Source organism: Temnothorax curvispinosus, unplaced genomic scaffold (genome assembly GCF_003070985.1).
Source record: "Temnothorax curvispinosus isolate PA1 unplaced genomic scaffold, ASM307098v1 QBEX01015530.1, whole genome shotgun sequence".
Taxonomy (NCBI): Eukaryota; Metazoa; Arthropoda; class Insecta; order Hymenoptera; family Formicidae; genus Temnothorax; species Temnothorax curvispinosus.
The window spans coordinates 93,497-105,243 of NW_020225310.1; the positions used below are offsets into that span (position 1 = coordinate 93,497).

General features: G+C 35.6%; 1 protein-coding gene across 3 annotated transcripts; it reads left to right on the plus strand.

The window, feature by feature from the left end:
• The first annotated feature begins 60 nt into the window (after positions 1-60).
• Positions 61-10,247, plus strand: LOC112465818 (dnaJ homolog subfamily C member 13). Of its 3 annotated transcripts, none has more exons than XM_025033561.1 (18): positions 61-437; positions 910-1,174; positions 1,348-2,193; positions 2,478-2,921; positions 3,292-3,702; positions 3,840-4,405; positions 4,684-5,596; positions 5,768-6,124; positions 6,218-6,409; positions 6,492-7,004; positions 7,101-7,679; positions 7,793-8,222; positions 8,305-8,587; positions 8,708-8,921; positions 9,018-9,203; positions 9,291-9,431; positions 9,523-9,763; positions 9,852-10,247. In XM_025033561.1, exons 1-18 carry the CDS (start codon positions 367-369, stop codon positions 9,965-9,967), a joined length of 6,768 nt encoding a protein of 2,255 aa, XP_024889329.1. In that variant the 5' UTR covers positions 61-366; the 3' UTR covers positions 9,968-10,247. The 3 variants fall into 3 exon arrangements, with proteins under 3 accessions (XP_024889329.1, XP_024889331.1, XP_024889330.1); XM_025033563.1 differs by having other exon boundaries at positions 4,684-5,326; XM_025033562.1 differs by having other exon boundaries at positions 2,553-2,921.
• The last annotated feature ends 1,500 nt before the right edge of the window (positions 10,248-11,747 follow it).

The window sequence follows — 11,747 nt, forward strand, 5'->3', positions numbered from 1 at the left end:
TAACGCCCCCCATAGCTTAGCCAATAGCCATTAGCCATTCTCCCGACCGTCATGGCTGCTTCCAGGTTGACGAAGCCATCAAAGCCGTCAAAGATGACCGTCGTTAGATGAAAGGGATTAATGAGCACGTACGCAAGTACCCCTGTTTGGACCGTTTGGACCGAAATCAGCAGCAAGGACTGCATAGTTAAAGTTTATACCTTTCTTCTTATGTCCGTAATTTATGTAATGACGGTCCTGTAATTTTCTAACTCGTGCGCGAATGTTCTCCTACGCCTTTCACCTTGTGCGAGTAGTGTTCTGCGGTTTAATTAAGACCAAGACTTTATCCGAACCGATACGATTGCGTCCACAAGAAATGAAACAATGATGCCGATAAAGGACAATCAAGATGTGGCATGCTTTTTAGTTACCAAGCATTCTACATGGAAAGGAAAGTAAGTGCGATGCGTTGTTCTTTCTCTCTCATATCTATGTATCAATCCATATTTTTGCACGTCAATTCAAGACGTTGCGTTGCGTTGGAAAGAGATGTAGAAGCGAATTAATGTCCAACGTCAAACAAAAGATTGTACGATTGTTCGACGGTTGGTTCATGCAACTATATAAGGTACTAATGCTGGGACACTGTCTGTTGTGTGTGTCTCTAAGACCTATTGCCCGCGGAGAGACACCTTTATCATTTTAGTTTTTAAGTAAGTGTAATGCGAATTAAAATCAAAGATAAAAATATATGAAAAATATTTTTATCTTTGATTCTTTGATTTTAATTTGCGTTACAACTTATTTAATATTCAACATTCTCATTAGGTATTTATTTAACCAAGTTACGTTCGATAATATATGACTCTTTGAAATAACAATGCTATTTTCATTCACTTACATCTAACAATAAGTAATATATTTTAGGTACAAGCGTATCTTCTCCATTGGCTCTATGGGGATAACGACATACAATCCTGGTACATTAGAAGTGACAAACAAATGGGAATATTCTGATTTTATAAGTGTACAGCCAATAAATAGAAATCACGTAGGTTCTCATGAATTTACTATAACCGTACGTAAGGAACGGAAAAATGAGACCATGAAGTTTAGCTCTGAACATAGACCACACTTATTGACAGAAGCACTCAAGTACAGAAATTATGTTGAAAAGTCTAAAGAAATTTTGGTAAGTTTACACATGCACATGTATTTTTTCTTCTTTCTCTTCTCCTACTGAGTATTATATATGAAAGAAATGAGCCCCCACACTTGGAGGAGGAGAGAGAGAGAGAGAGAGAATTACTAACTATATAATATATGCATACATTATGTATATGTATGTTATATTTATATTTGCAGAGATATTCAGCTTATAAACATCACTGGTCTGATACAAGATTACCCATTGTATTAGAAATAACACCATACAGTCTTGATCAATTAGATCCTGCGACAAACATGGTATTAGCTAGTTATTGTTATAAAGATTTTGAAGGGCTCCTGACAATGAAAGATTATCCCAATGGATTTGTGATTGTATGTGGTGGATTTGGACGTCTGCATCTCTTCGCTTCTAAACATATGGAAGAGATAAAAAAGAAATTGCAAGAAACTGCATTAAATAACTTGGGCATTAATATAAAGATGTTGAAGGAGCCTATAAGACTCGATGACTTTATTGCTCAAAGATTAGGGAAATTTAGCAGCGACGAGCATATAACGAGTGTATCGGAATTTACTGTCCACAAAATCTCCTCGAGGCATCTGGATCCTCAAAGAAGAACGCTTTGTCTTTCAGACACTTGCCTGTTGGAAAGAGATCCTCAAACCTACAACATTTGTACTCTTAGGCCACTGTCGGACATTTTCACTTTGATTCGTGATAACGATAATCCTCAATTGTTCACTATACAATATCTCAATGGTCAAATGCGCAGTTATACCGCGACAAATAGAGATTCCTTATTGGCATCTTTACTGGATGGTGTAAGAGCATCTGGTAATAGAGATGTTCATGTAAAGATGTATCCCATAGCCAGAGGTAAAAGACTCGGACCTTTCAATCTACCTGTTGACGAGGAGGTCGAGACGACGCATGTCAAATTCCTTCAGCAGCCGCCTGGAGGACGTACGTTTGCTGAAATTTTGGAGAGATTTAACGCAAATGTACCGTACAGCGGGCTTAATTACTCCATTACGCAAGACGTAAGATGAAGCATTTCTCTATCTCTGATTGCGTATACGAGAGTTGTACTTAAGAAATATCGTTAAGTAATCATTACGCATTTGTAAGCACATGGGTAAGAGTTTGTACAGTACATTGAAGCGGTTAAAGTGTTCGTGAGACTGTGTGAGAGAGTTTCGAGTTTCCCTTTGAAACTTAATAAAATCGATATACGTGTAAAGAGATTGTTAAGTTTTAAACGAATACGTTTATATGAATTATAAATAGTACATAAAGGGACATGAGACATTTTCTGTTTATCCAGGAAGTTGTACCGCTTGAATGGACTGTAACAACATTACAACTCCAAGTACATCGTATCACGAATGATTACTTACAGGGGATTTTTACTGAAAATAAAGACAAGATTATCCTCGGGGCTTTGAATACTTTAATAAGCAAAGATCTCGAGACAAATAGCGAGATTGAAGCACAATTTCATGCACTGCGAAGACTGGTGGCTAGCAAAATCGGTTTCGCTGCATTTACAACACTTCCTGGCTTTAGAGAAACCGTTGGTACAAAGGTCGTGAAGGCTTTGAAAAGACAAAATTGTGGTGTAACGCAAGCTGCCATAGATTGTATTTGCGCTCTAATGCAACCAATGCATGACGATTGCGATTTAAGACAAGAACAACTGAACAAAAGTAGTCTGCTCAGCAGTAATAAGTTTTTGGAAAGTCTACTTGAAATGTGGGTTAATCACATTGTAAGTATTTTACAAATGTTACATTTACTCTTATTGTTCGTAACATCAAATTTGTTGCGTGTGTTTCTGAGATCTATTTTAAAGCCTTTGCTTTGTATGACTTGATTGTCTTTCAGCATTTTTGTTTGTTTGTTAATTATTTGTAAATTTTTTAATTTTTGAAATATATTTATCGACGTCTCGATAAATTTAACATGTGGTTAAATTTATGCCTTTTACTGTAGAAGCAATAAGAAGCTGTAAAAGTTTTTTGATAATGTGCAGAGATATCCTAAAATATAATAAGACATGAAATGAGAGAGGGGGGGGGGGAGAGAAATCTGATTTACTGTGCAATACATCGTAGCCTTTCTTTTTTTTAATATTACAGAATCATGGTACAGGTGCACTGGTAGTCTCCGCTATGCTCGATCTTTTAACATTTGCCCTGTGTGTACCATACAGTGAAACTACCGATGGCAAACATTTTGACAATCTTTTAGAAATGGTTGCTACAAGAGGTAGATCTTTGTTTAAATTGTTTCAACATCCTTCGTTGGCTGTGGTCAAAGGTGCTGGATTAATAATGCGAGCAATCATTGAAGAGGGTGCACCAGAGGTAGCAGCAAAAATGCAAGAACTGGCACTTGCAGAAGGAGCTCTACCAAGACATTTGTTAAATAGTTTATTTACGATCGGTAGTGACAGCAGATTATTAACGCATCGACAATTGTGCCGACATTTAGTAGGTTTGTGGATCACGGGACATCCTACAGCTATGGGATTATTGAAACGAATTATGGTGAGTCGATATTGTCTATATTGAAATAGGATTCGCACTCTGTAAGATAGAGACACACGTATATGCTTTTAAAATAGCGCCTATTACGCGGTGCATTTAAATACGAATAATGTGCAACTGCTGCAATTTGTTCGTAGCCGGTGGGTTTGTTGAATTATTTGGATTCTGATGAAAAAGTACCGGAGTCATTCTTGGAAGAAGAGAGATTGAACAATCGTGACAATTTAAAGATTGCTATAGATCATGCGTCAAGAAATAAGAAAAGTCCACAATGGATCGCTATCGAACGTCAGATGCGAGTAGTTGAAAAGCATGTAGAAAATGCTTTGCAACATTGGGGTGCTCGTATTGGAATAGAACGTAGAGAGAAGATTAAAGAGCGTCCGATAGTTTTAAGAAAACGTAGAGAACGAATTAAATCTGAAGCAAATTGGAAATTATTCTATTATAAATTTAATCAAGATCACGCACTGCCAAATTTAATTTGGAATCACAAAACGAGAGAGGAATTGAGAATAGCTTTGGAAAACGAGATACGTGCATTTAGTTCAGATAAAGACTTGGCTGGCGGAACTTTGATTGCGTGGAATCATAGAGAGTTCGAGGTGCAATATCAATGTCTTTCGGATGAAGTTAAAATTGGAGATTACTACTTGAGGCTTTTATTGGAAAAGGATAGTCCGGACAGTCCTATAAGAAAATCGTAAGTACATATATCGATAACCATTTTACATACATTCGACGAAAAACGTATCGTGTGACGGGACATTACCAATTTTGTGAATCCAAAGGTAATTGATTGACAAACGACAAACTGGTTGCGTAACAAACGTGACGAAACCAACGGTAGAAAGAAGAAAGAAAGAAAGAAAGAAAGAAACGTTTACGAGGTGTTACAAATAGCATGAAAATAAGAAAAAAAAAATGTGATAAATGTTTGTCTAGACAGTTTACGTAACGATGTCTTATTTTCAATTGCAGATACGAATTTTTTAATGATTTATACCATAGATTTTTATTGACTGCGAAAATCGAAATGAAGTGCCTTTGCTTGCAAGCAATGACGATAGTGTACGGTCGATATTACGAGGATATTGGTCCATTCTCAGATACGAAATACATATTGGGAATGTTGGAACGTTGCGCGGATAGAACGGAGCGCGATAGGCTAGTCATGTTCATAAATAAACTCATATTGCACAGGCGAAATGTCAAAGACATAATGGATCAGAATGGTGTACGAACCTTAGTCGATTTATTGACGTTGGCACATTTACATACTTCCCGAGCAGTCGTACCGGCGCAAACCAATGTGATAGAAGCGGGTCCACAGCAGGAACGAATGGAGAAAGAATGGTATTACAATAATGGAGATCAACGTGAAGGTCCGATGAGTCTAAAAGACCTGAAGGAACTGTACGGTTCAAATCATGTGACTCACAAAACAAAAGTTTGGGCACAGGGATTAGATGGATGGAAAACGATTTCACAAGTGCCACAATTAAAGTGGAGTCTTGTTGCAAAGGGAACTCCCGTGATAAATGAAAGTGAATTGGCTAATTTAATCCTCAACATTTTAATCAAGATGTGTGAATATTTCCCAAGTAGAGATGCCGATGACGCGGTAATTAGACCATTGCCACGTGTGAAGCGATTGCTATCCGATCTTCAGTATCTGCCACATATTGTACAGCTTTTGCTAACGTTTGATCCAATCCTAGTTGAGAGAGTCGCTACGTTGTTGTGTGAAGTGATGCGAGACAATGCAGATGTGTCAAAAATTTATCTTACCGGCGTATTTTACTTTATCTTAATGTACACTGGTTCTAACGTCTTGCCAATTGCGAGGTTTTTACAACTTACGCACACTAAACAAGCCTTTAGGAACGACGATGTGAGTATATATATATATATATATATATATATATATATATATATATACACATACATATATAGATATGTCTGATATTTACATCTGTTTTCATTAATAAAAATTGTAATATACGTACACGTACGATAGAGAAATACTTGTATGTATAACATTGTTTTGTCGTGTGTCCTTTAGAACACTTCTTCAGATATCATGCAACGAAGTATTCTCGGCCAACTGTTGCCCGACGCAATGGTGAGTTATTTAGAGAATCACGGAGCAGAGAAATTTGCGCAGATATTCCTTGGAGATTACGATACGCCGGAAGCAATTTGGAACGCAGAAATGCGACGAATGCTTATCGAGAAAATTGCTGCGCATATTGCAGATTTTACTCCCAAGTTGCGAAGTCATACCATGGCCAGGTATCAATATATCGCTATACCTGCTGTAAGATATCCACAATTGGAAAATGAATTGTTTTGTCAGATATTCTATCTCAGACATCTTTGCGACACTGTTAAATTTCCACAATGGCCTATCCCAGAACCTGTAAGTTAAAGCAAATCAATTGACTTGATCTTTTCTGTATCGTGCATCGTGCATCGTGCATTAATGACTTATACGAGTGTGCTATTGAATTAGGTACAATTATTAAAAGATGTATTAGACGCGTGGAAAAGAGAAGTAGAGAAAAAGCCACCTCTAATGACTATGGATGAAGCTTATAAGCAACTTTGCTTACCTAGTGGAAAGCAGCATGACGAAGCGATCGTGAGGAAGTCATTTTATAAATTAGCTCAAATGTATCATCCTGACAAAAATCCTGAAGGCAGAGTAAGCTTCTATTTATTGTGAATTATTTTAATATTTTTATGTGAATGTGTGTGTGTGTGTGTAACAATAATAATGATTCTAGGACAAGTTTGAAGCTGTTAGTCAGGCATACGAGTTTCTATGCAGTCGCAGTTGTTGGTCGACGACTGGTCCTAATCCTGACAACATCGTTTTGATTTTAAGGACGCAGAGCATCCTTTTCCATAGATATACAGATGAGCTTAGACCTTACAAATACGCTGGTTATCCTCAATTGATTAAAACGATTAAGCTGGAAACGGATGACGAACGATTATTTTCAAAGTCTGCCCCATTGCTGGCAGCTGCAAGTGAACTTGCGTATCACACAGTGCACTGTTCGGCTTTAAATGCCGAAGAATTGCGAAGGGAGGGTGGTTTAGACGTATTGTTGGAAGCGTATACGCGATGCGTATCTGTTTTAAGCAGATCGAGCAAACCCACTGACATAGCAGTGCAAGTTTGTATGCATATAACTAGATGTTTCGCTGTTGCCGGATCATTTCGAGGATGCAGAGATAAGATTATTGAATTGCCGCAACTTGTAAGAGACCTTTGCAGAATACTGCATTTTAAGGTACCTACAAAGATATAAATTATAACTAAAGAATATATAGAACTCTTTCCAACTTATTCCATCTCACGTTTTATTTTTCTTTGTCCTCTTTTGCAGCATTTAACAAAATTATGTGCAGTTGCCACAGAGTGCGTTTCATCTCTTGCTACAGACAGCATATTACAAATGCAACTATTGCAATCCGGTGCTTTATGGGATCTGTTGCTCTTCATGTTCAACTACGATTACACATTGGAAGAAGGTGGTGTGGAAAGAAATCAAGATGAAAATCGTCAGGAAGTAGCCAATAACTTGGCTAAATTGGCAATTCGTGCTTGTGCTAGATTAGGTGGTTACATGAAGGACGACAACGAGACTCCCGTTAATCCAGTTACAGTTGCCGCTCTAGAAAGTTTATTAACGCCCTATCTAGCACGTCAGCTTGTTAAAGATAAACCTGAAGAAATTTTAAAGATACTGAATTCTAATTGTTCAAATCCATATTTAATCTGGGACAATGGAACCAGAGCAGAATTAAATGAATATTTAGAACTGAAACGGCAAGAGAGATTAAATAATAGCGATAATTTTGAACATGATTTTAGTGATTTCAAATATACTGCTCATGCTGACGAATTAGTAATCGGCGAAATATTCGTCAAGGTATACAACGAGCAACCAGCATATCCAATCGAGGTAAATTTATTTCCAAGTTGGAAACAAAATTGTGCGTGTGCGTGCGTGCGTACAAGATAATTTATAACCGCTACGGTCCGTGACAAAAGTAATGAGAGCTATTTAATTTTCAGAATCCCAAAGGTTTCACGATAAACTTGCTTGAATTTCTATCACTATCTTCAGAGTACTTAACATCTTTAGGCAGTATTAGTTCGGTTAAAAAGGACCAAGATAAATTGGAGCACATCGTGATGGCGCTTAAAGCTCTGAATAATGTTATCAAAAATAACCCTGGCATTGAATTACAGTGTATGGGACACTTTAAATTGCTATTTGGACTTTTAAATTGCAGTAATTTTAAATTAATTCAAAAGAGCGCTCTAGAAGTGATCAGTAATGTTACCAAGAATCAGGAATGCGTTGATGATATTGCCGCAAATGAAGTTGTCGTGCATTTGTTGTTATGTTTGCACAGCTTGAAAGAGTATCAGCTTATCGCATTGGAAACTTTATACGCACTAATGAGCTCGACTAAAATTGTTAAAGATGCATTATCGAAAGGTTTGTATACACAGAAAGATACTGACAGCTATTTGTCGCGTGGATCATGCATTGAACATATTTGTTATGTAATGTTTTCCAGGTGCTGTCGTGTACATTCTTGATCTCTTTTGTAACTCGAGTAATATTCAGACGAGAGAAGCAGCAGCTGAATTACTTGCAAAAATGTCATCCGATAAATTAGCTGGACCAAAAGTTAAGCTCGATTTATCGAAATTTTTACCTAGATTATTCAGCGAAGCTATTCGCGATGCACCCAAGCAGTGTGTACACATGTTTGAGACACAGCACGAAAATCCTGAATTGATATGGGATGATGATGCAAAGGCTAGAGTAGCGAGAATTATTGCGGAATTGAAAGACGAGTAAGTATTATAAATTGATTTATCACGTTCATTCCCTTCTCTCCTTTCCCTCTTCTTTCGTACCTTCTTTAGCGATGTGCAAGGATGTCGAGTTAATTATATTGATATCTTATCTTTCAGATACCACGCGTTACAGAGACGAAATCCAAATGCCATATTAAAGTTACCTGATACGCAAAATAATATCGATATCGCGACGAACGAGCCTGTCGTAGGTGGAGTGTATCTTCGATTATTTATAGCCAGTCCCGCTTGGGCGCTTAGGAGACCAAAGGAATTCTTAAGTGAGCTGATGGACTCTACATTAACATTAATGTCCAAGGAAAAGACCGATGTAAGTATTATAATAAAAATACAGTGAGAGCTAACGTATGAAAATATTATCTTGACTTAATTTATTTTATGTACCTATTTTTTATTTTCTTTCTAGACGGATATGTTGGAATTAACGACACAGGCTCTTGTGTGTTTACTCCAAGCGCAACCTACTTTGGCGGACCAAGTACCATCCTTGGGTCATATACCGCGACTTTGTCGACAGATGGCTGCTCATAATGGTCAGCCATCGGTATATAAGACAGCTATATTAATTCTACATCAATTAGCGACAAGCGAGGTGAGTAAATCACCTGTCGTCAACAATCAGTTGTATATAATTTACAATTACGTTGCTAATTTATTTGATTTATTTACTCGCGTTTAGATTTGTATCTCATCTATATGCCAAACGGAATGCATAAGTCCATTAAAGCATGCGATGCAATCGAGAAGAGACATGATCGCGGTAGCATGCGAGACGCTGAACAGATTATTTTCGACGAATGAAGATAGACTTATCAAGCAGGTATGTGTAAAGAGGATTTGTCATGCTTCACATATACCGCGTTCAAAACTATTGATGGTTTATTATTATTTTTTTTTTATTGTTATCGTAGGCGTTGGACGCCGAAATGGTACCATATCTCTTAAATATATTGGAAGGACGATTAGATATTGTTGAAAACCCTGCCACGACTAAAGCACAAATAGTAAAAGCTTTAAAAGCCATGACGAAAAGTTTACTTCTTGGTGAAAAAGTTAATGCCATTTTGGAAAAGTCGAGTGTATGGGCAGAATATAAGGATCAACGGCACGATCTGTTCATTTCGAATAATACCAGTTCTGGTTATCTTACAGGTATAATATATATGAATAACTTTAATGCATAGCTAAATATATATATATATATTTTTGCCGATTATTAAATTGCTTGATCGTTATTTAGCTGGAACACCTGTATCTGCTGGCTATTTGACAGCAGGGCCAAGTACAACTTTAACCACGGGCCCACCACCAGTAGACAAAGAAGATAGTTTAATTAATAGAAACGATAGCATCTGATATAGATAACATTGTAAGTGATACAAAAGGCAGTAAGAACATTAATATTGAGAGATTCCTGTCGGTAAATAATACCGGTATAGAGACTACATTGTCTGTGATTTTTGGCTTCTTAAAGAGAGAAATTTATTAATTAAATATATTGTTTTTGCCGTATAATCTTTATTTTAGGATTACGAAGTATATAATATTTCGTTCTTTAATTACATTTATATGTGAGCAGTAACATAGTTATAATCTTAATCATTCGTCAGTTTTTAAGAAACATAAATAAATATATATATAATATATATATATATATATATATATATATATATATATATATATATAAATAAAAGCAAGAAACGTAACACACACACACATATGTATATATATACCTTGCCCAAGCAGTCTCTATGTACATACATACACACATACATCAGCAGTATCGTAATGAGATTTTGTCACGTTTCTAGAATTTACATTTGCTGTAAGTTCATTTATAAAGTGTTTAAGAAACAAAAATGAAATCCGAATAGTGTTGCCTGAATGTTCAAAGTTGACTTTTTTCTTTCTCAAAAATCTAAGTGAAGGAATAATTATCGGCTAATTAAGCTTAACTTTGAATAACGTTATTGTAAATTATTTCCTTTTCTGGTATTTTTTCCCACTTAACTACGCGGCAATATTATTTTCTTATTCGAGGTTCACGTTCTAAGCTTAATTACGCGTTAATTACATTTCCACTTGAATTTTTATTAAGGAAAGGTTGATACTATGAAAAGAGGAATACATCTTAACTAATTCTCATATCTTTAAGAATATCTATGTATAATATAGGAGATATTTTTTAACGAGATTAACCATGAGTTCACGCATGTAAAAAATTCCCGAAAATGTATAAGATTTATGTAATAATTTGCAGTAAAATCAAAAAAGAAAAAAGAAAAAACCATCCAACAGAAATTCATATGTATAACGCAACAACTTTCTCTGTGATAGCATGTGTTGATCGCGACGGGGACACAAGGAGAAAGAAATAGAAAGAGAGAGAGAAAGAGAGAGTGATGCCAGTATGTTCCAAGCCTTGTCACTGTAAAAAAAACATCAATGGCGACATTCCCATCAGACAGAAATATAATATGTATTTATATGAAATTTAAAACGTCTTTGTTCTGCGAAAAGGAAATATTAAAAATTAATGTTAAAGAATTGGAAAGTCTATCTATACTGATCAGAAGCTAGTAATACGTAATTTTTGTTAAATTTATGTTATCGGAATGAAAAGTTTCATTGATTGTGAAAAATATATTTATATTTTTACTTGCTCATTTATAATCTATTATTTTTCTCTTTAGAAGAGATCATATTTTTGAATATAACAAGAATAACAAGATATTTTTTAGTTGTGTACGTGTGGCTAACTATTACAATTCAATCGTATTTTGGATTTCAAATAGATGAAAAAATTTATTATCTTAAAACATATTTTTTTGCTGCATACTTTAATATTAAGAAGGACATTATTATATAATCATATTGTATAATTATATCAATTTTTCTACGACTTTTCTACGACTTTTCCAAATATATATACGACTCAATTACCATGTATAATTTTATTCAAGTCGGAAGAAATTGCATATTACTAACCAGATTATTGGATAGTTTATTTACCATAAGATTTTTCGTATAGATTCCTGTTTATCCTTGAATTACCTTGAAAAAAAAATTTAATGATCTGGTCAACCATGCACATTATATACAATTATTAGAAAATCTCAAATTGTACAAAGAGTGA